Raw genomic sequence first — 27554 nt, forward strand, 5'->3', positions numbered from 1 at the left:
ATTAGGGTCTTGGCCTTCAAGGCACCTTGGGAAACGGGGAAAACACTCCACCCAAAAGACGGTGCATGAAAGGTTTAATGTGGTTACTTTGGTATTTGGTGTTCATGCAAAAATTCAACCACATATCAACTGACTGCCATGCATCGACTCTAAAATTACGGGATGTCAAAAATGAGAGTAACTCATTCTATACTGCTATTATTTATATCCCTGACAGCGATGAGCTTCTTTCCTTCTTGTGCACTTGCTGGTTGGCAATGATGATAATATATCCCCCCATCCCACACTACACCATAAAAAAGGCCAACATTATCCTTTTACTTTAGAGCACTGACCAAGTGTATGTAAACAATATAGAGCTACACTGGATAAGATGTATTTCTAAAAGTTTTCAAACTTTGTCAGAAGCTCTGGTCTACAATTAATATAAACAACTATGTGATCTTTAAGCGTGGTACTTGTTCAAACTTATCCAGCAACTAATAAGGTTTGAGTATGCTCATTCAATAAAATAAGAATATATTGCCATCATTTTTGGCTCTCATCCCAGTGGTTGTTCATTCATATTTAAGATTTAGAGAAGGGTCAGAGTTATGACTGTTGATGAACCAAAATCCATATACTTTGGAATAAGAATTATATTTATTTTAAAAATATAGTAATAAACCAGTCAAAAATAGTTACACCAACATGTTGTTCTCTACCAATGTTTGTAATACCCAAATTATTTTGCAAAACCTTTTCTAAAACTTGTGGTTGTTTGTGGCTTGTCATTCTAATCATTCTAAATTTGTGTATGTTACCCTCAACATACATAAAAGATAAACAATCAATTTCAATAAACATTTTTGACACAATTCATTTTTTTTCAATGAAATTACTGCTATTTTATTATTGTTATTGTTAAAGTTTTTAACGTTAATAATAATAATAGCAACAAAACATTATCACCAACAACAACAACAGCAATAACATTAATAGTAATAATAATAATAATAACAATAACAACAACAATAATAATAATAATAATAATAATAATAATAATAATAATATACCAGATCCCGCCCATAGCTTGCTACGCTATGACGTAACGGTCGGGCATGTGTTGTCAAAAAAGGAAAGATGGCGTCGGTTTCAGAAATGTACGATGTGGGTTGGGAAGGTAAGGCCAAACATTTAAATGCCATTTATGCATCCTTTAATATTTCAAAAAATGGTGTGTATTGTGCTCTGTGCATGAACCTGTCTACGATTGTAATTGCTCCTCTCAAATTGATCGATTTTACAGTATTAACGTATCAACGCCCGTTATATAGCAAGCTACCAGCTAGCAAAGTCAACGTTAACGTTCTACAGAGTCGTATATTGTGTTCGTATAAACAGTTTTGTGTCACGTTGTTGATTATTCTGTAAATGTACCAGTCGTTGTTAGATGAAATTATTTTGATGTTCGATGTCAACCGATTTTTGTCACAGATCGAAGACCATTTGACGTTAGCACGGCTATGTTTAGCTAATGCTAACTGGCAATTAGTGATTGTCTCCCCGTTAAAAATGAAGGGTATCTTTCACATATTACTGCAGTAGTGATTTTAGAGGTAGAGATACTTCTGCCCGAGTTTGTTGTGTACAGAGACCCTTTCACATTAAAAAGAGATTAGAGTATCTCCTTTGTGCAGATTGCATTGCTAATTTCGGAAATTTAAACAATAAATTGATATATGTATGACATTTCACCATCTTCATTCCCATCGTGCTTGATGTTGTTGCAATATCTATGTAAACGGGATTATGGAGCCATGAACTCTGTGTGCCAGTTGTTCTCACTCCAGTCTCTTGATCCACAGAGATGAGAGATAAGCTGCGAAAGTGGAGAGAAGATACCTGCAGGAACAGTGAACAGATTGTCGAGGTTGGCGAAGAGCTCATCAGTGAACATTCTTCAAAACTTGGAGATGACAGTAAGTACATTAATTATTATATTGTGTGTTTAAGAATTGAATTAAATAAAGAGAATACTCCCAACATACACAATACTGAGGACCGTGGGTTACAGAAAAAAAAGATAACATGTAAATCTATCCAATAGTCTGGATTTTTCAATACAATTACAAACCCTCTGGTATGAAAAGGACAATCAAAGTCATGATTCAGTTTTTAATAATGCACTGTAATTAAAGACAATTTGGTTTTATTTTATTCTGTGGGCATTCCCTTTCCCCTCTTCCTTCTCTTTGCATGTTATATCAAAAATCATGTCATTTTTAACATGTAACAGAATATGATAGTACTGTAATGAGTATAATTATAAATGGCTTCAAGTACTGTATCAGTATCCCAATAACTGGATACATTTGGTCTCCTCATCAAAACTCATTGTGACTCTGTTGTAATTAGTCTGGGATCAGATACACTCAAAAACAGTGAGAGGCCATTATTAGTTTTCATTTGTAAAAAGGCATTAAAACCCCTGAAAGACAACATTCACCTTTAACTTACATTTTAAACACACTGCAACATAAAATGAAGACAAGCAGAAGTAACTTTTTTATCTTTTTTTTCAAATATGCAATATGTTATATTATAATATAGAGCGGTACCTTTTGAAACATTGGGACCTTTCTGGAAGCAACAGTAATGTCAACTGCTACCCTTGTTAGCTTGCCTTCGGTCACTTGTCTTAAGATGCAAGCAATCTGCTGATTCTGGCTAAGCAACATCCAAAGACACTCAGTCTCCCAAAACATGGCCGTAGAGGATGCAAAATAAGCAAAAATATTATCAAGCACTAAGAAATTAATGTATAATATGAACCTTAATGATTCAAAATGTTTTTTTTCAACAGTACAAAAACAAAAATCAGCAGACATTTGTGTCAATACCTTTGCAATCACTTATTCAAATAATTGAATTTCTTTGGATAGAAAAATGGTCTTGTCACTGTTAAAAGAAAAACACAAATTGAAAATGCTAAATGAACATATAATTGGACTACCATTCCACTTATATCATTTAGTACAAATTTCATCACATATCACAAGGTTGTAGGTCAACATGTAATCGTGGCCACTGACAGCTTTTGCATTTGTGTCATGAAAGTTGTACATCTGATAAGATGTTCATGTAACTGTACATGTCAGACAGAGGGTCCACTCAGTCATTTACATGACTATCATAAACCTTATCTGTGTTGTTGTAGCCTCCAAAATGACCATGAAGATATTTTTTCCTTTTGGTCATGATGTATCAAATACATAATACAGAAGATAGATTCTAAGTTTCGTCTTATTGTGGGAAGGTTTTTCACTCTTATAATGGAAGGTTGTTTTAGTAAAGCTATGGATAAGCAGGACAAAGTTTGTGTGGGTGCCTCAGTTGCACTGTACTTTTTATGTTACACAGACAGTGGAATTGACAGAGGTTTTAACAAGATTTTATCTGTTTTTGTTTTTCTCCTCTTGTTCAGTATGGATCATTTATGAACAGGTCATGGTTGCAGCACTGGACTGCAGTCGGGATGACCTAGCTCTGGTTAGTTTTTATCATTCTTCTTTACATTTCCAAGTGCTTCTAAAGATATTGTTTAGTCTTTCACAGTCATTGTTCCACAGTAGAATTCTCTGCACAAAGAACAAATCTGATTATGTGAACAAATGGTTTTAGTCTTTCCATCGACCTAGAAAGTTGGAAATTGAGAGGTCATTGCACAAGGATGGAGTAGCATGCTTCAAGTGCTTGCTGAAATGGACCGGGTTTTAAAAAGACAAGAGGTTACGGTAACTAAAATATTAATCTATATTCAGTGTGGATCTGACCCCCCTGGCCAAATTAATGACTCACTCAGTACTCGGGAGGAAGTACACCCTCATTAGAATAAGTTGTCTCTTGGCTATCTGTGCAGCCCCATGCCAGACATAAAAATAGCAGCAGGAAAAAAAAAAGATCAGTGAATAGCAAAAAAAAATTCTGGTCACAGTGCAGATTTTTCATTTTCACTAAGAGAAAGATTGAATATATTTCCAACAAATTCTTTAAAGCATTTAATTGCAAACTTAAAGGTAGCAGTGGCACTTAAGTTTCAAATGCGTGGCAGTATCATTGCTGTGTTCAGAACTGAATTGTTTTCTATAACTTAGTTCATTCGTGGGATTGAATCAATTCAAGCTTCAAGACACACTCAAGAAACGTACTCTGTATGTGTGTATACATACATACATTATATATATATATATATATATATATATATATTACTATAAGCTGTTAATCAGTGAATAAATGTTGATACTGTTTGTGACTAATTGAAGTTATTTATTAGTTTATTCATTCTATTCTGCTTGTCCTGCACTCTTGTGTTTAACAACCTCACCAATCATCCATCTATCCATTGTCTACCGCTTATGCTACTGGGTCAGGGGGGATGCTGGAGCCTATCCCAGCTGCCATCGGGCAAGAGACGGGGTCAATCGCAGGGCCACATATGCGGACAGACAACTATTCAATCTGTCATTCGCACATCTGGGCAATTTTTTTTCTTATTAACCTGCAGCAGGTTAATTTTTCAAATTAACCTGCTGCATGTTTTTAGACTGTGGGAGGAAACCGGAGAACCTGGAGGAAACCCACTCCCGACATGGGGAAGACATGCAAACGCCACACAGAAAGGTCTCATGTTGGAATTGAACTTTTGTGCTGTGAGGCCAAAGCGCTACCACTACGTCACCGCGCTGCCCCCGCACTGATCATATTGATCCAAATCATACTCAAGTAGACATATGAATAATTAAAGGTGCTTGTCAAAATGTTATTTGAGGATACATTAATTCTGGGCTTTGGCAATTTTTTTTAAGTAGAGTTTCCACAGGTCTATTTGACAGTGACAAAGCGTGAGAACACCATCAAACCGACTATAGACAAATTCCAAAATCATTGTGCTTTTTGGACTAAATGTTATGGAAATATAATATTCCCAAATCTCTCAATTGACCATTGAGTGTTTTTACTGGCTATGTCTTTCCTTAAGTTTGTCGACATGGAATCTGACATTTTCAAAACAGGTGGTTTGTGTCTGTAGAATGATGTTTGAGAGCAAAAGTTTAAAATCCGTTTATTTACAGCCAACTATAAATGGTGTCTCCTCTTCCCACATCCTCACAGACCTGTCTACAGGAACTGAGGGCGCAGTTTCCAGATAGCCACAGAGTGAAGCGATTATCAGGCATGAGGCTTGAGGCTTTGGAAAGGTAAGCATGGAGTTGGAAAAACTCCAAAAGGGAGAGGAGGCAAAAAGACAACCTCACTGTTTTGCCTGGTTCTTTGGGAGACCCAACTGTTTGTAGTTCTGTTGTCTGGGTGTGTGTCTGCACTGAATATGTCCAGGGTAGGGTGTGTTTAAATTGGATCACCCAGCATTCCTTTGGAGAAGTGGGGAATTTAGAGCGGAAAGGTTTGGTGCTGGGTAGCTCTGTGGCCCTGTAGCCCAAGTTAGGGATTCCCGGGAAGGAAGTGGTTTGATACCACTGTTATTCTGGGGGTCCCTCAATCTCTGATTTTACTCCTCCATTGGTTCCCCTCTTCTTTTAGTCCCAGTCTTTTTTTCTATTTTTCTTTTTCCCATGCTTTTTTTGTGTCCTTTTTCGGTTCTGGTGTGCTACGTGTGTTTAGGTCCTTTAACTTTTATCACCACCCTAATTTCAATCCCCATTCAGTAGTTTTATTTTTGAACCGGCAGTTGATTTAAGAAAATATGCAGAGAGGAAAGTATTAGTCCCAAGTGTGTATTTTCGTCTGTTCTTTGCAGAAGTTAATCAATGTGCCTCTCTCACATTCTTCAACCAGATTACCATTTCTGGTTTATCGGTTATGTCAGAGTCTATGTGATAATTGAGAGTGATTGCCTTGGTACTGTCAGATTAAATAAACAGCAAACAGGGATCTAATTAGCAGCAGACATAGCCAGATTTGAATGACACAGCTTCAGACAGCGAGGCCCTTCCCCTTCACATACACACAGAGAAACACATGCACGCACATGCAGAAAAGCACACACTGCGTTCCTAAATAAATAAAGTAAATCAAAGTGGCTTGTGAGTGGTTGCCTGGTGCCATCTGAAATCTCCCTAAGTGTGGCTGAGTAATAAAGTGAATGTGAGGGAAGTAGTAGTGCTGGAAGTGGGGCTGCTCAGCACTAATGGGAACCAGAGTCGCTTCTGTCTGTTGTAGACTGTGGGTGGGATGCTTTGTGATAACTGAACCTCATTTTTGGCAGTTTAAACATCAGTAATTTGAAAACTCCTTCATGAGGAAAAAAAGTTCTAAAATAATCTATCAGCGCCTGATTTGTCACAGCAGGAGAAAGTCTCATATCTCTTCTTCCCAAGTTTCTTTACAGTTTGATATTTACAGCTCATAAATTTTTCCTTTTTAACCAAAGTCATGTGGTCTCATGCTAACAACTTCGGATTTGTGTAGGACATTGCTCATTGCTTCACGTGTATGTTTTGGTATCATTTGTAAGTCAGACAACTGAATAAGAAATTTGTTGTAAATCTAGGTAGATTATAAAGCAAAACAAAATTGACACAACGCAATGAAAGATTGATCTTTAAAGCGGTGAACTTTACGTTGACAAGATGTATTGTGGCGATATGAGCCTCTCATTGTATTTGCCTCCTGACTATTTAACTTAACAAAAAATAAGTATTTATTCCCTTCTTAAGGTCATCACTCTTTGTACTGTCCCCACAGTAATCATAGAAAGCTGCCATTTGATATATAGGAACGTGATCATCCTGAACTCTGTAACGTTTCCTGGCTTAAGACTGGAAGAGGTTTGAAAAACAAAAAATGTCTCCTTTTTTTTTCTCCTTTTGAAGATATGATGAGGCCAACAAGCACTATGATGCCATTCTTCAGGATGACCCCACTAATACGGTAAGGAAGAGAAGTAGAGGGAAAAAAATCCTTCTTCTCTGTGTTCTACTTGCTTTACTCTGTGGTTTCTGCTTTTGGATGGCTTTAAATCTTCAGAGGCACTTTGGTGTTAGTGGTGTGAGTTTGCTAAGTTAAACTCCCCGTGGCCTCTCTGACCTCAACCACAGTGCTGATCAGCCTATCACCCACACAAATGAAAATTGAGGGGGCTTTGTGGGCGGTAACTCATGGTCTTAGTCAGTAGCCTACATGTTTGTTGGAAGTTAAGTGTCAATAAAACTGTGGCTTTGAAGATGGTGATTTTTAACCTCCTGTCTCACCTTCCTCATTGCAATCCACTGCAGGTGCAAAGTGTGAGCTAAGCAGGTTAACACATAAGAATCTCAACATAATTCAACAATAATTCACTTACTTATCAACTCTAACTTGATTTATTTTGTCTCATCCCTCCTGCCTGGCAGCAAAGATGTTCATCCACCTTCCTCTGATTTGTTGTTGCGTCTATCACTGGAGTTTTTTTTCCATAGCTGGCACTTTGCTACAGGCGTAGCAAATATGTACAGTGTTATGCATATACACAAAGTCAAATCCAAAATTCTTCATACCCCAGATGTATGAATAGTTTTGGGTTTGACTGCATGTCCACTAGACAGCATGGGATTTTTGAAATGCAATTTATTTTGTTGTGCGCCATAACAGCTATAACGGTTCCCCTTCTCTTATGCAGTCTACCTTGCTTACTTACGGGGGCATGGGGAGACTTAGGTTTTTATCTTATTTTGTCCTGTATATGGCCATAGTTGCTGCTTTCCATCTTGGTTTGTCTCACTTCCAGCTCGATGTCAACAGCAGAGATATGCATTCCAACTAATTTCTAAGGGAAGTGGCAATTTGTTAGATGTGACTTGTATGATGGGTCGATGCCATTACTTTTTATACCTTAGAAAATCCTAAATAATAGAAGATATATTTTTGAAAAATCAACCATATAACTTTTTTGTGCTAAAATGCTTTCTGGGGGTGCTTGCATGATGTCCTATATCAGAGTCAGTGATTTTGAGGATTCTAAATTAAACTCTTCTGGATCATGGCAATGAGGGATTTTGGAACTCCATGTCAGTTCAGATCCTGACCAAAATGCATGTATAACAGCCAGATTATATGTTTCCTGCAAAAAATGTCGATCTGTAGAGCAATTTATGTTCTGCACAACAGCCATCATATATTCTGATACTGATCTTTGTCTATATATTAATGTCTGTGCCATATAATCTGACCATTATGAATTGGGGCGAGACACAAGTTTCCTTTTCATCGATCCAAAGACTTGCATTTGGAACTCTCCCTCACTGTGGTGAGAGGACCTTAAATCTACATTTAATCTCAATATTTCTTATCATGAAAGGACATTAGTCATCAGTTTGCCAGAATGGTTATTTTTTGTCTTTATGTAAAAGGAGTTTGCCATGGCTCCGGAATGAGCTTTTATGAGCTCTTGCTATGGTCTGTTTTAACAAAGTTCTAGTAGATGGGTAATGGTGCTTATCATCCGTTTATTATTTTAACTATTCACACACACATTAACACTTAAAGTAGATTCAGTGTCTTTATATAAACCAAAATTAGGCTGTTTAGATCAGATCTATTGCAAGGACTATGTTTGGTGGATTTTTTCAGAGAGCCAGGTAGATTGGAAAGTATTAAATGCATATATTCAACTCTAATTTTGTTAATACTGTTCCATCAGCTGTAGTTCATGGTTTTCAGAAATTGTATTGGTCACTGAATTTTTAAAAGAAACCCATAATCTTGTTTGACTGCACTCAATTTTTTTTTTTTTTTTTTTTTTTTTTAAACCATCACTTCATAATGTAATACCCCAGTAAAAGATGACAATACTGTGCCTAAAAGCTGTTTGACAAACACTGCTAACCATCAGCAGAGGAATGTGTCACCACTAATCTTCACTTTCTGGGTCAGTGAGCCCCTAAATGAAAAAGCCCTTGTTAATTTGTCCTTTTACCACAGCCACTCGGCAGGTTAAGTGTCTATGTAGAGCCCTGATGCTGAAAAAATAAACGAAATGGAAGACAATTTCAGCAAGTTGGGACTGTAGGCAAATTAAATACAGTGGTCTTTGTGATCTTATTTTCTGTTTTGAAACAAGGATTAGTAAAAAAAAGGATAGGGTGGGTCATAGGAGATTAACGACTTTTTAATGACTGTGTTTTGTGATCTTATGTGAGGCAAGAGACAGCAGGGAAAAATGTTCCTTGTATTTTTCTCCAATTGTTTCACTTTAAAAGTCTAAGGGAATCAAGGTTTGGTCTCTTTGAGGGAAAAAAAGAAAAAGAAACAGAAAACCATTTCATTTAAAATTGGGAAAAAGTGTTGAGATTGTGTGAACAGTACACTGCGTCTAATGAGACAAATGGTAAAGACGAAACAGGACTTCCAGCTATGTGCTGATTGAATAGAAGAAATGAAAGGTCCAATCCTGTTTGCCACACAGCATCTCTAAGAGCATATCTACTCTCCACAGCGAAATCTTGTCTGATTGTAGAAAACATTATCCTGGAGGCTGCAAATTTGATCTACTGACCGGTCACCATTTTGTCAGCAAACAATTACACTTAAAATTATTTCATGTTTTGGGCCCTGTTGGTCTAACATGAAGTTTCCAGCACATTAAGATCTCTGGTACTGTGATCATGTTTTGCCCATCAAAATGGCCATGAAGTAACTGAAGATGATTTTTACCAAACCAGTAAAGACAGGAGCCTGAAATCTGTTGTTTTTTTTCTCTTTTTAATAACTGTTGTCAGTACAAGGCTGTAATTAACGAAGTGGTTATAAGTCAGCTGCTTTAAACTGATGGCATGGATATATAACACATTTTGTAAGGTATAAAGTAGTAGAATGTCTAAAGAGGTTTTCAGTCATCCAGGTCATAGTTAATTTTTCTTCATCCAAAGATGATCTGTTAAAATGATTTGCACCAAGGGGTTTCTCATATATTTGCCATCATAAACATTTATATATTTTAATTGAGTTGAATACCTGAATCACTTGATGTAATTCTTTGCTGTAATAAATTTTATTCTTTTGAGACTAGGGACTAGAGAAATATGGGTGTAAATCAATTATAATGTAACAGCATGTAATGTAACAACAGGTAATGTAATTTGATTGGGATTGCTTGCAACTATAAGTACTGATTATGATGATGCTTAAAGCAAATGCAATGCTTTTTAAAAGCTTTTTAAAATCTCTAGTGTTCCTCAGAGCAGCGTTGTCAAGCAAAAAATATTTTGATGTGCTGCTCTGAATTATGCCGTAGTCTCGTTCCATACCATGCCTGACAAGAAACCAACATTATGGATGGTTTTTGCAAATGTTTTGAAAACTGAAAAAAGATGCCACAATTATTCTCTTCAAGACAAGAATGACGTGAAACCCACTAATCATGTTACTTTTTTGTAACACTGTCATTTTTAAATACAAAATGGGTGTGCTCTTACCAAGATCATTTATGTTTAAGTAATTTGCGTAATTTTCAGCAAATTGCTTTGCATTTATCCTCTGTTATGACAATGGGAGTTGAAATTTCAGTGAATCCCAGGGCGCCTCCCCAACATTTCACTGATCATCTTGGGATCCACGAACATCCTCAGACAGGGAATGGTTGGTTTCCTGGTCCATAAATCCCGAGCACTACCACCCTAGTGCGCTTGGGCTGTCAATCAAACTTAGGTCTGGGAACATAACAATCCCAAGATGCTAACATAAAACTATTTTCTCACAATTCTTTCCCAGCAAGAGTTGGGAGGAGCGCTAGAGTGTGGTGCAATGACAATGGCATTATTTGTGTCACCTGTGTTGGAATGAGGGCTGTTTCAGCATGTTCTCCAACATGCGCAAGAGTCAGGCAGAGGATGGACTTGAGAAATGGCGGAAAATTGGCGACCACAAGGAAGACTTGTGAGGCATGCCAGCATGCAAAGCAGAGATTGGAAACTGAGCTGTTGTAATTACAGGCTGTGGAATAGATGTGGTACCCATTAACCAAAATTGTTGAATCAACAAAAAATGCTCAAGGTTTTTTTGCCATGGCGGTGTCCAAAAAATGTTTCTAGCTCTTAGCCCTTCCATTGCTTGCTATGTTCCAGTGCCTTCAGCAATGATCTGGCAAAATTCTTGTCTGCATGCGTAGTGGCATTTTTTTCACCTTTCTATTTCTTTTGAATATTTTAATAATGCCTACATGGATACACCAATTGATAATTTATTTAACATTGCGCTGACTGTGTCAATATTAAATTACGTCACCCTTATTACACCCAAAATGTTCAGTTGAAAACCTTTTATTTCTTAAATAAGTCACTGAGGTCACATGCACGACTCCTGAGGTTTATCCACAATCATAGACAATAACAGGTTCATCGAAGGAGAGGAAAAGATCAGTATTGGTCAATTGATTTGAAAAATAAATCCCCAATTATGAATTGTTGACCACATAACTGTCAAGAAGTCCCAATCAATATTAAGGATTTACAGGCTAAAAATAGTCATTTGTTTTGTGACATAGTGAATTTTAAATTGCAACCACCTTTTTCCTCTAAACAAATGTGTGACCCTTTTCTGTCATTGGCTTAGTCCAGGCAGGTTACAGTTGGCTGTTATAGTGAGAAAAGAAATCATGAAAACAGAGATCTGCTGCCAAAATATTCTGGATTATTTGTTTAAGAAAGAGCGAGAGGCGTGGTTTGAAATTGCTTCTGATTTAACTAAGTGCAGTTTGACTCTAGGCTTCAACCTCCCATATGTTCTTTTCTGCCCCAAATATTTTTTTAATCCTAGAAAGAAAAAGGTAAAAAGTGTTTTTTTTTTTTATGGCAGAAGCGCTAACCTGCAAAAATCTTTGTTCATCATTACTGTAATAGTTGTATATTTTGCTGTTTCCTTTAGTCAGTATTGGATGAGAAAAGATCCCAGATGCTTGTAATTTAGTCTGAAGTGAGTATAAATTCCAGCGTCTCACATAGCATCAAATTCTGGTTAAATGCTTTTGAAGTAAATGATGTGATCTTAAATACAGCTCAAAAAAGTAAATAATGAATTGAACTTTCACTGCTCCCTGTTGCTTGATAACTTCATAACACATGTAATTTATAGCTTTTAAAATTGCTCTCAGACCACCCAAATACTTAACATAGTTGCTCTTAAGATAGTTACATTGAGTTTGGCCAAAAAGGAAGAATAGGTAGAAAGCCTCGATGTTGAAACTCTGGATTATGAACGTGGCGTACCATTGCTGCATTCTTTCCCAAGACGACAAAATACTACTTGTTTGTGGCACCGGGATTCGGGACTGCAGTGCCTTTGCAGGATTATTACCCATCGAAATGTGTTAGTGATTTTTTTTTTTTTTTGCAATTTGCAATGGTAGTGACAGAGGACTCCTAAATTTACAGCCTCCTGGATATGACTCACACACAGTCCTCAATTGCTTTGGCTATGAGTGCAGGAGAGGAAGCCCCACTCAATCAAGTGCCAGTCCATAAATAAAATAAGCTGTGGCAGGGCAGTGCACTTCTAATGGAGCAGCAGCTCTTGTTAAGGTTTTCACTTACTACAAAGACGAGGAGGATGGTCAGGGGGAGTAAAACATTCGGAAAAGTCTGTGCAGCAGGAGTAATACTTTGTAATTCAGATTGATGAGAATCTAATCCACCTTAAGGTCACTCCAACATCAAAACGAAGCGGAAAGCAATTTTTAGCTGATGTAAGTTGGGTGCAGCTCTAGATGTGTGCCGTGCCAGCAGGAAGACAGGCATTGGGGTTTGGGGGAGTATGCCATTTTCCCCACATGGTTTAGAGATGACTCACCACTTTATCTCAGCCAGTGAGCTCATTTTAACTCCCAAACATTGACTCATAAAGTGTATGTCCGTCTGTTGGTGGACATTGCCTCTATCTATTGTAATGTCTCAGTCAGTTCAAATTGGCAGAAATTCTTTGTCGGTGAAATAAATAATGTTTGCAAATTTGATATTATGAAGAGTGTCTTTTGTCCTTATTTGTCCTTGGAAGCAACAATGTGATGATTGATCTTCTAGAAATTATTTAATCTCATACTAAAGCAGTGAGGAGGTTCGTAGAGGATCAAAATAATACTACTGAAGACACTTAACACAATTCTTAAGACTAACTTGTTCTCTTGACCCCACCAGACAGTCACCCTGAGCTAAATTCCTAATCCTGTTTACTCTCTACTCTTCAGGCAGCGAGGAAGCGCAAGATCTCTATACTGAAGGCCCAGGGGAAGAGCACTGAAGCCATCCGTGAGCTCAATGAGTATTTGGAGCAGTGAGTCTTCCCCCACCCCTCCACAACCTCATAGCTCTTATTTTAATTAAAAAAAGAGTTTCGCTCTCAACTGAGATGACACACCATTGGTCACACTTAAATGGAAAGAAAGAAAATTCATAAGACTCCTGGAATGTCGCAAGAATTGTCATTGGCATTGCATGAAGAAATGTTCTACTTCGTAAAATGAAAGTAATTTGACGTATCTTATAATTTGATTTTCAGTGCTAATTTCTGTTTTCCATCCGTTTGTGTTTATAGGTTTGTTGGTGACCAAGAAGCGTGGCATGAATTGTCAGAGCTCTACATCAACGAACATGAGTAAATGCCCATTTATGTTAAGTAACCCTATGAGATATTGGATAAGTTCAGTGATTATTTACTTTTCAAATCCATATAATTAGAGACTATCAAAATTAAATTCACCCAGAAAGTTATATAACACCCAAACTAAGGGTTGGCAGTTATTATTTAAAGCAAGGATTTTTGCATCAAAGGCATTATTTCAGATTTCTGCAAAAAAGACCAGAACTGGTACAGGAATACAAAGAAGTCTTCTATTTATTCATGTCCAATAGGCCTTATAGCTGTATTTGCATTTACAAACCAAGGAATTAAGAACACTATTAACAAGCCAAAGAAACTCCAATAGACATCTAAGCCTCTAAGCTGAAACATATGTCTTTTATGACAAACATTTCATCGTTATAAGAAACAGTTTTAGAGCATACAAAAACGTAGCAATTAAGTAGTCTGGCTCCTTACATTTTCAAAGTAATGGTTATGTCAGTAACTTATATAAAAAAAAACAACAACAATTCTTTGTCTGTTTAAATGTAAACAGTTTGGCTCAGCATCACAAAATTTTTCCTCACAATAAGAAGTTTCAACGAACTCAAGTATTATGAATTTGTTGAAAAACACCCCATGGCAGAATTTATACCAATTAAAACTTCCATAATTCATGCAAATAACAGACATGATGTCACTTAATGTAATGTAATTCTCCTCTTGAATTGATAATCAAATCAAGCATTTCTTAGATATAAGTTTACAGCTATTTGGGCAACATTATCTGCTGGAGTGTCAGACCTGTACTATTCCACAGACTGATGGCTTAATCTCCAATCGGCTGTCGGGTGACTACAAAAGAAAGTGTTGAGATTCTGATCTCAGCTAGAGATTTAAATGGAGCCTTTTCCATGCTATTCACATAAGATAATTTTAATAGGATTTCCATCCAATACCCTCTCTTCTACTTCCATGAATGGACTCTTAACTGTCCCATTGAGATCTCATTTGTCAGAAGAATGGCCAATAGACAAGAAAATTGTAAGAAAAAACATGTCTAGTAGTGTTTTCTGTTGTTTGGCCATGGTTTTGTATGTATATTTGACACACTGACTCTATGGGTGCCTGGTTGCTCTGGTATGAAGGTTGCGCCAAAAGGAATGTGTAGTATGGTGAGAAGGCTACTTATTGGATATTTCATGCTTTTGTCTGAGAGGTTTTATTGCTGTAGTAGCCGGAGGAAATCCAGGGGTGAGCGGATTATCTCCCGGCTTATCCCGAGACTTCTAATATCACAGTATTCACTCCCACAGCGTCTTATCTGCAGGCGTGTCAATATCTTTTCTTTGTTTTCTTTATTGTGGGCTACAAACTCCCTGTTTCCCCTTCTCCTCCTCTTCCGGATAGCCCAGCTTTATCACTACCCTTTTCCAGACGGATAGAGAAGGAGGCAGGGAGAGTGAGCACTTGCTATGAAATTCCCAGGAGAGGGTGGTGGAACCCCAACCCCCCCTCTTCAAGAAAACAAGCTGATGGAGGAGTAAGAGAAATAAACTATCCTCCCACAACACCCTGGGACCTAAAAATAAACAAAGCACCATGTCTCTGCGATGTCACTCTCAGGGTTGGCGCAGGTATCAGTGTTAACACATTAAAAACCTAACCAATCTACTCAGTGATGTTTAAAGAGAAGAGTAGTTTGTATTTTTGCTTGTATTGCACAGAGACAGCATTATGAGGCTGTTCAACAAAATTGGACTGGTCATCCAAAATTACAGGATAAATAGTAATATTTTTTTCAAACATACTTGGTGCAGTCTGAATCAATTTTTGTCTTATACTCAGTCAGAATGTGGTATTGAAATGGGGGGGTGGAGGTGGGCGGGGGTGCTGCTGATGGTTTTACTAACCTCCAAAAGAAACAAACATGATTCTTACAGGCTCACTCATTATGGTGGCTACAGCCTTGCTCAAGAGCTGTGGTATTGAGTGAGCTAAGCAGCAGTCATGGAGAACAGCTTGGTGATTGTGGGGTTGAGTGGCAGAGGTAAAGGTCCATCCCTGGTAAAAGATTTTTGTTAAAGGCAAACGGAACAAGCCCTTTTGCAGGCCAGGGCCACTGCATGAGCACATCTGAAAGTCTTTATGCAGAGGAAGTGGTAATTGTAAGCAGCCCCCCAACCTTCCAAGCCCTCTGATCTCCCTCTCTACACAAACCCCTTCCCCTAGTTTATTTCTTTTTTTCTCTGTCCCCACCTTCCTTTGACTATTCCTTAACAACTATGTTGTTAATTTTTCAGTTAGTCACTGTGGTAGTCTTTATTGGAGTTCTGAATGTTGTAGCAGGCACGATTGAAATCCTGTGTTACCACAAGAACTATGCATCTTACTTGAGCTAAAAGATATGTTAGTGAATAAATTGTGGTTATTTTGACAGATATTACAATTGTAAGATCATGAATCATTATGTGGGAATTCCCCACTTTCATGTGAACAGTTAAATTGCTCTGTATCATTCAAAAGAGAGAGCTATTGCTCTGTCTTTTAAGTGATGTATTTCTCCCAGACAAATATGATCTGGTGATGCATACCAAAAAAAAAACCCTTTGTTTTTCTGTTGCCGATGTGCATTAGACTCTCTCTTTAGGTATACAGTTGATTTATGGATTTGTGTTCAATAATCAAGTGTATCTTAGCTTGTCTTGGCCTAGTATTGTGAAGGGGAAACTGCGTATTAGACGTGGAGTGGCAGCAGATTACTGTGAGGTCAACAGCTCAGCAGTCTGCTGCTGAGAAGTGATCTCATCTGAGTATAGGTACAGTTTGCCAGCTCATGCTGTAGTGCTGACCTCAGGAAGGTAGTTAACTACACATTAAAGACTGAAAAAACACAGATGGACAAGATTGATCCTCTGTGTCCCCAAAGGAATGAGAATTACCACATTAGATAGGCTTTTATCTTCTCCCACTCTGGATTGAGCAACATTTACTGTAATCCTGTAAATAAACATGGTGGATCACTCCAACATAGGTAGTCAAGGCCATGAATATGACCACTGTCGTTTTCGGTCCAGACTTTTACCTGCAAATTTATTGGGCATGGATGTTGGATTTCACAGTTGAGCAAGCTAAATAATGACATATCCACAGCTCTGTCAATCGGCTCTCTGTTTTCCTTCTGATTTCCACAGCTATGGAAAAGCTGCGTTTTGTCTGGAGGAGCTGATGATGACCAATCCTCACAATCACTTGTACTGTGAGCAGTACGCTGAGGTAGGTACCCGCATGGATGTCCGTCATCAAGCATGGAGGCTAACCGTGGAATGAACGCTACCTCTTTGAATGATAGCTCTCTCTAACACAGAGGGACACAGACCTGTACTTAACGTCACTGGGAATATAGGCTCATGAACAGAAAAATGTTTACACAGGATAGTCATGTATTGTTTATTCAGATGTCATGATGTCATTGCCTCGGCTCCTAGTTCGCACAGCTTTTTAGCTGTTTTTATGCCTCCTCACACAGGTGAAGTACACTCAAGGGGGCCTGGAAAACCTCGAGCTGTCCAGAAAATATTTTGCCCAGGCGCTGAGGCTGAACAACAGAAATATGAGGGCATTGTTTGGTCTGTACATGGTGAGTACATCTTTGCATGAAGAGAAAATGGATTAAAGATTAAAGAAAAAAAAGCACCAGTTTTGCGTAACCCTGCACTTTGGCAACGTTGAGCCTGCCCTGTGTGTGTGTGTGTGTGCGTGTGTGTGTGCGTGTGTGTGTGTGTGTGTGTGTGTGTTTTGGGGGGGCAGTTGAAGAAGGGGCTCTCAGACAGGTCAGCTCACTGCTGACTCAGATGGTGAACTCCAGCATCGGAAAGTCTTCTCCTTTCGAACTTGTTTTTTTTTTTTTTTTTTTTTAAGTAATAATACCCCTTTGGTGAGACCATTTTATGTTTATGACTTAAGTAAATAAAGTAGTCACATAACGAAAGAGAGAAGAGCTCGAAAGAGAACAGGACCCCTACAGCTAGCATTTTGTCACCAGCAAATTATCCAACCAGGTGCCAGTTTGATTGTAGCCTTTGCCAAACAGAGCACTTTCCTCTGCATACATGTTTAAACAGGATGTTGTCTGGTGACCCTAATGCATGGTATTTAAGTGAGACCTGACATATGAACACAAATGAAAAAGTGCATGGAAAAAGAGTAGAACAGGAGAAACGGGGTCTAACATAGAAAGCCATTGTGTTTTTCTGTTTGCTGCACTGGGATTTTTCTGGAAGTCCAGACACTTTGAAAGGGCATAGTGCTCACGCCCTCTCCAACCATTTAGAGGCTCAGCCTATGAGTACAGGAGGAAAAGGGCAGGACCAAAGCATTGGCTTCTGTTAACTTTCAAGTTTGTCTGGAGACAGGGCAGACCCTGTAAGATTTCCTGACAAGTCATCCAGTGACACTCCGATCATTAACGGTGAGATTTTATCATTCAGTAATCACAGATCAGCTTTACTGATTGCTAGCTCTTGCTGGTGGTCCAGATGTTGACAGGTGCAAGTTCAATGAGAGGGCAAGAAACTTTTGCCATCCCTCACCAGCTCAGACAGATCCACAAAAGACCTGGCAGCACTGACCGCAGTCGGGCTTTAAGTTTAGTTATTCGCAACCCTCGTGTGGGGATTCCCCTCTATAATAGTACACTTTGTTATTCAGGGATTGCCTGTCTGGGTTGACATCATCTAAATTGAGGTTTCTGTTGAGGTGAAAAAAATCTGAATAAAGAAAATGCTTACTAAAAAGTCCAGAAGCCAAACCATTTTATATAAAAAAAAAAAGGAAAAAAAAGAAAAAACAGGGACAGGTTGATTGGTGTGCAGTTAAAGTTTCAGCATGCTGGTAGGGCGGGCTTTGAACTCCAGGCTGTGTAAGCCCTCTGGGGTGTGCTGTGTGGAGATGATGGCAGGAACATGGGAAAGACATGGGATTTGTGGTTTGGTGGGGAGCTGTCAGGGCAGGCAGAGACCGTGATTCACACAACGCTTCACTCAATGCGTGATGTTTCTTTTTTTTTTTTTTTTAAAGACATACATGGTCTTTTCATCACTCGTAATCGATGGTGTTCGAGAAATTAGGTGCAGTTAAGTGACAATGTACGCACGAAGCATTAAAACACTCATTTTTTCCTCCCCCTAAATGATTTCTCCTGTGTCATCAAGCCCATGGTCTGTCTTTTTTCTCTTATTCTGCCACAATGACTAGTGAAGTGGTAGAGGGTAAGAGTGGTTGCACATTCATCTCAATTACACTTTCACTGCTGTTTCACCAAGTTTTGATACAAGAACACCCATTTCTCTGTTCTCTCCTTTGCTTTTTCCTCTTAGTCCGCAAGTCACATTGCTGCTAGCCCAAAGGTTAGTGCCAAAGTGAAGAAGGACAATATGAAGTATGCTGCTTGGGCTGCTACTCAAATAAACAGGGCCTATAAGGTAAGTTACTGCAGAAGTGTCAAACCCTACTGATCCAAACCCATATTATAGTTGTCTGTATCCTGCCCTGGCCTCCATGCATATAAAACATGCAGCCAGAGCATTTGTACTTTCAATCCCCGCTTGTGTGTCTTTTTTTTTAATTTTATTTTTTTTTATTTGAAAAACCTTTAAGGAGTCATTTGCACACAACACCACGACGACTTGAAATCCCCTTCATTTGCATTGTATGTGCAAAGAATTCACAGCAGCTAAATGAGATCTGAATTCTCGACACTCCCGCAGGATGCCTTTGACTTGCATGGTTACAACAACAACCCTTGTGTCTTTCAGTGCGTCTGGGTACATTTAATGTTAATGTGTTTACTTAAGGCCACAACGTCTGCTAAGACTTTATCCCACACCCTGACTTCTCAGATGAACTTCTCCCAGAACCACAAGATGATTCTCCCAGGACAACGATCACGCTAGACTATGGCAGAGGAGAGTTGTCTATTTTAATAGTTCTCAAAATGGAATTTAGTACCTTTGTATTGAGTTCCAACAGCAATCAAAGACCTAATTTTGGATTTCAATTTTGGAGTTTACAGTGTTTCCTTATGAAACATTTGATTTTTGTATGGAAACATTTGAACTGATACAGTCTCTGAAATCTGATCAGCTTGATAATAAAAATATATAGTGCCTTGAGAGTTACATATAGTTAGTCATTCTTTTCTATTACAAATAGAGAAACAGTGGGCAAAAATGGGTCATACGCTGTAGTGTGTGTATGCTTTTATTCACACGTATGTCTGCGCATGTAACAAAGGCGGAAAAGGCTGGGAACTGTTTACACAGTTGTCATAGCAATTTCAAGTATCAGAACGCATTGAAAAGAAAGCTTATTGGCTCTACAGAGCCATATGTGTTGCTTATTTGGGAATCAACATTTAAACATGTAATAAGCGGTTCAGAGCCCAACATGTGCGGGTCTTGTTTAGAGAGGGGCTCCCCACTGAGGCTCTAAAGACCTCGTCTCACCACACTCGGCTTCCCTCATCTTATGCATACATTTAATGTTTGTCTGAGAAGACAAGTCTTAGTGTGCCATTGGAAAAAGTTTTTTTTTCGTAAGACCTGTTGTATTGCGGCTTTTCTTTCTCAACTTTTGTAAATGTGTCATAGACGGGCCATGACTTTAAATCATCCAGAAGCAGGTATGGATGGAAGTATTAAACAATAAACGCTATCTGGAAAGAGTCATTCACATATCAGGCAGACAAGTAAGTGGTCAGAGTCATCAGTTTTTTTATAAGACAGCTGAAATTTAATCGAACGATAAAATGAAAAACAAAACGAAAAAAAAAAATCAACCTGCCAGTCAGATTACATTAGACTGAGGCAACAAAGATTCTGCCAAAATCATTCAAATGTTTCTTTTATTTTCAGTGGCATTATCTACGAAATAGTCTTTTTTTCCCCATTACAATGTCAAACTGTTCATTCATATTGAAATAGTAAAGATGCATGTTGTAATACCAAATAAGTTTATAAAATTACTTGGTGAGTTCATCTGAAATCTGAGAGCAATTTGACGGTAGCAGACCCGGCAGTCTTCCTAATGGTCTTGTTTTGTTTGTCTTGTAGTCACTGAAGTATGGGTGGAGTGTCAGTGTTTGTTTTATTCATGATAACAGGTTATTAGATATATTGTCCAAAGAGCTACACCCCAGAATCATTTCTGTATAGTCCTCTGAAGTTTCTGTCTTGGTTTTATTTATGGCAGCTTTAACTGTGTAATTAACTTCATTATTGGGGTATGTTTTAAACAGTTCTGGGACATGAAATGTATCGAGCCAAACTGCAGTAGGCAAAACACACAAGACTTTGCCCAGGCACATTTATTCTAAAAAAATTCTTAAAATACCTTAAAGTAACACTGTTTAAAGTAAAACTTAATTATGATATCAAGTGCCACAGGCAACAGGTGCTTCTCTCTTAATATTTTGTAAGAAAACCTTTGGTGGTGTCAGACTTAAAGAGATGCTGCTGATTGATTTTCACATATTTCAGGGTTTACTATGTGGTGATTCAAACATTGACTTGTATTGTTCAAGTCTGCAACTACTGTCATCTGACATAACTTGCATATTCCCCTTTTTTGTTTATTGTCATTCAGATCTGGGTCAATATAATGGAAGTTGAAGCCCTCCCCTGCAACTTAATGTATACAAAAGACATTTTTTTGTAATGTTGCACTGCTTTCGCAGAGTTCCAGAACCTTGTATGAACTCATAGCCACAACAGTGCGGCTATTATTTGAAAGCTGTAGCCATTGAGCTATTAAATGATGTATGTAGTATGTCAACAATTTGCCTGATGACATCAGTGACAAATAAATTCTGCAGAAAATCCTGGGACAATGCTTCCCCCTTTTTTTGGGCATGCATACAAAAGAGCTCTACCAATCAGCGCAAAATCCTGACCATTGAGAATGCATGCAGATGAAGTCATCAGTGTTCAACCACCCCAACTCAAATTTGTGGTTTTGACCTTCTAATGATCACAATAATATACCTCAGTAAGTCACACCTTTTCCTTCCAAGCTATATGACTCAATGTTGTCCCTCCCCTCTTGTCTTGTAACTTGCCTGGTTATATCAGGGTTTTGAATGGACCTTCTAGTCTGATGTAAGCATGTGGATACCCGGTATGTGTTTGCGACCCTGGCATACCATGTGTTCCTTAAGATGAATTTTTTCATTGAGACAAGTTAAATCACAAGGTGTAAGGTTGCCTCCTTTATATTTTTCCTCCTTGGTTAAGTGACCTCATAGATCTTTAACAGGGAGCGGCAGTGTGGGCCCCGGTCAGGCAGCTGTGGGCTGCTTGGGGCTTGTGCTGACTGATTGATGGCTCCTTTTAAGCATTGCTCGTGTCAGTCGTCCGCTTTTATTAGGCCTCAGTACCTGGTGATTGTCATACCTTAGTGAGAGAAAAAGGTGGGCAGGTGAGTGCAAGTGGGAGCAGATGTCAGCAAAGGGTCACGACTGACCGGACTCATTAAAAAAAGTAATTAGTCGGGGGTCAGCTGACATGTAAAAGACATCGAGATGTGTGGGTTGTTAGTAGCGGGGGCTTGAATTTAGCCCTACACGGCCTGCCCCCCCTGCCCTGTCTCTAAACAAATTCTCTGATTAGCTCCTTGGTCACGGACCACAGGCTCTCACTATGTCATGACTCTATTATGAGATGCTTTAAATAGATATGGGGCTGTCTGATCAGCCCCACTATTTGAGATCAGGGCAGGAGTTAATGTGGTGGTCTCACCTCAGGCTGAGGAGATAATTGACTACCGGGCCCGGAGTAATGGCACATTAAGGCAGCAGGGCAATGAAATGCACCGATCATTATAGCTACTGCATCACACACACACATGCACGCATAAACACACACACACACACACCCTAAATCTAGAAGAATGAGTCACACTTGGAAATTATGTAGCCAATTGTACACCTTCGCCAACTGCCCTGTCTATGTTGGAGTTTGGCAAAAGAGGAAGGAAAAAACCTTTGCCATGGAAATGGTGTGTAGGCTATTCAGAAAAGCAATTTACACAGACATATAGACTACATCAAGGTTTTCTGTTGGCTGTAGCCCAAAAAGGAGCAGATGTTTTAAAAATAAAGATACTCCACAGCCGTCCACATTGTCTTATGTTGAAAGTAGATGCTTTACTATATAAGCTAACAAATGGGTGAATTATTAATGAACTCAGTATGAACAATGTAGAACAGACATACAAACTTTATCTGTACATCTGTATCTCTGTCTGACAGTGCATAATACATACATTCAGTATATGCTCATGTCACAATCAAGAGCACGCAGAATGTTCTTTTCCCATAGGAAAAAGCAATTTTCATGAATGTGAAAATTTGTTTCTGTACTTCACATTGCCTAAAAATATCCTTATAATTGAATTGGGCCGTTGCTGTTATATAAATCTGTATCCGGGATTTGTTTGGATGTGAGAAATGCTGTGTTCCAAACTCAGTAGGATCCATTTACCACTAGAGAGCATGGAACAAGACCCAGGAAGAATGACAAAACGAGTTACCTGAATTTACCCGGGAGATGGCGAACTGAGTAGTGCAGATTTCAAAATGATTTATATCAACAGGTTAATGGTAGCATAGAAACAAATATTGCGGTGTACTTATTGTTACATTTTATTGTTCGTGTTTTGCTGTGAGGTGTAATCATTACTCTGTGCCAAGTCAGTGACCATTTATCACAAAATGGCAGGTCATATATGGAGTAGACAAATATCCCCCCAGCTTTTGTGACTAAACCTGAAGAAACAAAATGATTTCAGCCAAAAAAAAAATGAACATTTAATTGTTCATTTCAGAAAAAGAGAGTACATTATGGCGCAGCATGGCGGCACAGTGGTTAGCGCTTCCGCCTCACGACAAGTTCAATTCCGAAAAGGGGCGTTTGTCTGTAGAGTTTGCATGTTATCCCCTTGCTTTTGTGGGTTCCACTGTTTCCCCCCACAGTCCAAAAAACAACAGACAGTTGGTGTAATGGAGACCCTAAATAGCCCAGAATGTGAATGAGAGAGTGAATGATTGGATTTTTGTTTTTATTTGGCATGGTGATTGCCTGGATGACCCTCACTCAAAGACAGCTGGGAAAGCCTGTTGTCCCAAGTGCAGTAGCAGCTATATAGATAATGAATGAATGAATAAATGAATGAATACAGAACATTAAGGTAAGACAAACCAGTGCATATACTTTATACTTCTTAATTAAGGCACTTAATTTCACCATGTAAAACTAGCATGCAGATCATCATCATACCATGATTCACTTGTTTTAACTCGTTCTTTGTTTATACTTTTAGTGGAGGGGATATAGGACACAACTGCCGTCACTCTTTCACTTCAATATTGTAAAGATTTTTTTGCAACAATGTTGGAAATAACCTCAAACCCTTGGTAATGAGTATTGCAGCATACCAGATGTTATGCATGGTGGAAATATAATGTATGGTTTTTTTTTCCCTTTTATGCATCAAGCCACAACGAAGTTTCCATTATCCTGTTCTCAAAATTATCATTAAGAAATGCAGGCAGTGCAGCAATGTGTTTGTACGACTTCAGTTCAATAAAATCAGTAAATAATACAAAAAAGTCATAAAAAACAAATAAAGCAGTTTTAAATTAGACAATGATAAACCCTCTAAATTGAATAATATGGATTCAGACATTTAACAATCATTGCATAAGTCAACTAAGATTTTGTCTAGATTATAAACAGGCTAATGTTAAATTGTGAAAACTGATAAGGCTCAAAAAGTTTTCTCTGGAAACTCCTCCTAAAATGTCTTGCTGCTGATATAAAGGAGCTGTCTGGAGGGACTCCGAGCTACACCCTCTAATAAATAAGGAGCTTAGTTCTAGAAGCATTGGATGTCCCCAACCATCCAAGTCACTGCATCACATTTAGAATTACCCAGACATATGGTAGGTGGTGAGATCTTTGACTGCCTTGGCTCAGGAGAGAAATTAAGGATTTGCTGTTTTTTACTTTGATTTTTTTCCCCTAATTTCAATAAGTAAGCCTGTAGAATTTGCTTAGGTAAGGCTGTAATATCCCAAGTATCCTATTTAAATTCATGCATTCATTCAGTGCATTTTGTTTGTGCCCAGAAAGTCTAATCTCTTCAGATCAAAATTTGTAAAATACGTAAAGTTACCACAAGTATATTGAATAACACCCACTCCTATGGCTTATGACATTATCGATGACATAATTTGTGTCCTACCATTCACTTGATATGTTGAGTGGAGTCGACCTGAGCAAAAATTGTGCATCTCATTACATTACCAGTCATGATATAATGATTTTATTGTATTTGTTTCGATTCTGTCAGAGTGATTTATGGCCACTCTTAATGGTTGGCACAGTTAGGTCAATTGGACTGACCCTTATATTTGTGGTTTTCAGCCCAAAGTTAAGGAAGTTCTGTTTTGTCCGATATTTTTGGAGGAGGTGCCCCAGTCTATTTGAAAGATTAATTGGACAGAAACGGCTAACAGTTTGTGCACACAAATAATCTCATCTAGGTTTTGGGATTATAAAAAGCAGCGTTTAAAAAACCCTTTGGCCAAAATTGTGGAGATCAGAGTTGAGTGTTATTTGCTTCTGTACTAGAGGCCATGGAAGTGAACTATTCATGTGGGCATTCTGTCTCCGAGCTAACAGACAAAACTAAAATGGCACTTATACAACAGTTAAGAAGTCTTATTAGATGTATGGTTTTACTTTGCATGAACTGTTTATTAGTTCCGTTCTATTCTTGATTACTTTTGCTCTAAGCTTTGCAGATTCCATGTTCCTGCTCATTTTCAGAGACTGGGTTCAATCATGTTTGGCTCGCCAACGCCTAATCAACTGATGTACTCTCCTTCTCTCCACATCTTTCTGTGTTTCTCTTTCTCTCCCATTCTGCCTCTTTTCCCTTTCTTACATGCAGCTGGCTGGTCGTGGAACCAAGGAGAACAAATGCTCTGTGAAAGCAGTGGAGGAGATGCTGGAGTCCATGCAGATTACAATGTCTTAGACATCATCATACATGCCTTCCTTCCCTCTTCAGTCCTCTTGACACTGTAAGAGCAGTATGGCAGCTCAAATAGTCTTGCAGTGTGACCAGAAATGGAGCTTCATCTGATTTACTTTTGTTTGTTTGTATCCCGATAAATTTGATTTTGTAATTGACTGAAATTGACATGGAAAATGGAGGAATCGTGTCCCAAACACCAAACCTTTTCCAACTATCTGTGGCACAAATACTCCAATTTACCTAAACTTGGGTTTACAGTGAACTGTTATTACTCACTGCCACATCAAGGCTGGTACTGTATGACCATAAAAGATGAGAAAGTGTATAGTAAATCTTATTTATAAAGAGAAAGTTTGGAGACTGAGGTGTTTTACTTTTTAATTGCTATATGTAAATGAGCATAATTGTTTAATAAGAACATTGTTTTGTCAAATCTAACAAAACCAATAAAAGTAGATCGTACTGTTCTTTATTTGAAAACACATTTTTGTGCATGTTTGTGTGTGTGTGTGTGTGTGTGTGTGTGTGTGTGTGTGTGTGTGTGTGTGTGTGCGTGCGTGCGCATGGACTGGGGGGGAGGGAGATGGGCTCCACATCGATAGTTTTCCAAGTTTCTTAATACTAATATCCTTCCACTGTGCCTCTATTGTTTCATTACAAACCTAAACAGAAAGGGCTTTTTCTTGAAAAGATAATGAAGGACTTGTCTTCTAGAGGTACTAGCTATGAAGAGCTGCCCTTCAATTATCATGGACAGTAACTTAACAAACCTAAACACACCTAAAAACAACTCTGTCATTTTATTTTAGAAAACTCTGGCAGTAATTAACACACCACTAGTGGGCTTGGGATGAGGGGGGTCATGATTCTGGGAACATTCATGATCACAGACTGCCAGAGAGACTTGAGAAGCAGCCCTGGTTTCCTTGGCTGTTCGAGAAGTAAATTTAGTTGACTTGTTTCTGTAATTGCTGAAGCAGATCCAAAAGGTCATCCTGAATTGTCACTCGTCCATGCATGGTCAGCTGTTACTTCCATTTCTTTTGTTTATTAAGTCATGGCAATTGTCTCATAATTTCACTCTTCAACCGTTGGAAAACTTGAGTGTTGTGTTTATGGTCTTCGTTGGACAGCTTCTAAATTTAGAGAGGTCAACAATTTGAAACCTTAAGTATGAAAAGCCATTTTCTCAAATTTTCTAATATTGTCTGGCGTTGGTCAGTGGATGAAAAAGTCTGCATTTGATTTGCCCTACCAATCCGGTGGTACCAACAAGAGCCAAGGGAAGTTTGAGCATAAACTGACTTGAGTAATTGTTACAGGAAAAAGGCTGAGGCTAAATAAATCTCCACTAAAGTCACCAAGGGAATACTGTTTGATTTTAAGCAGAGAGTACTATCTGTGAGGCTCCCATGTAAACATTGCTGTATTTGTAAAGGTCATATATGAACTTCTTTGAAGGGAGCAAAGGTTGTCCATCATTTTGATGGGTTGCTATCATTTCCGCCTGCCATATTGAAACAATAGTGCCATCTGTAGTCTAAATAGAGAACTTTGAGTCAAACCTAGTCAGTGTTGTTCAGCAGTGAGACATGCATGCCCAAGAAAATGTTGCTGTTCTGCACAATGCATTTATATAGTATTATTTCCAGAGAGTTTGCAGCTGTTGAATGGATAGAACGAGTGGGTTATAGATAATTTACCAGTTGCAATGCCTTCAATGTTTTCCAAACATCTTCGTAGTCAAGAAAATTTACCCGTTGACCCTTCGTTGGATTATAGTGTCTGAAAAAGCTCAAACATAATTTGTCTCGTCTCAGTTTATGTCCCTCCTGGCTTGTGACAACCTGCCAACCATGTCCCTGCAG

General features: G+C 38.4%; 1 protein-coding gene across 1 annotated transcript; it reads left to right on the forward strand.

Annotated features, from left to right (window-relative positions):
• The first annotated feature begins 1108 nt into the window (after positions 1–1108).
• emc2 (ER membrane protein complex subunit 2) lies at positions 1109–26153 on the forward strand. Its single transcript, XM_086154639.1, has 11 exons — positions 1109–1162; positions 1848–1961; positions 3467–3531; positions 5155–5240; positions 6873–6930; positions 13214–13299; positions 13561–13620; positions 16782–16863; positions 17117–17227; positions 18966–19070; positions 25600–26153. Exons 1-11 carry the CDS (start codon positions 1123–1125, stop codon positions 25684–25686), a joined length of 894 nt encoding a protein of 297 aa, XP_086010765.1. The 5' UTR covers positions 1109–1122; the 3' UTR covers positions 25687–26153.
• Positions 26154–27554: the final 1401 nt, after the last annotated feature.

The sequence above is a fragment of the Fistularia commersonii genome, chromosome 11, assembly GCF_037954325.1.
Source record: "Fistularia commersonii isolate RoL2024-O1a breed Wild chromosome 11, RoL_Fcom_v1.0, whole genome shotgun sequence".
Lineage (NCBI taxonomy): Eukaryota > Metazoa > Chordata > Actinopteri > Syngnathiformes > Fistulariidae > Fistularia > Fistularia commersonii.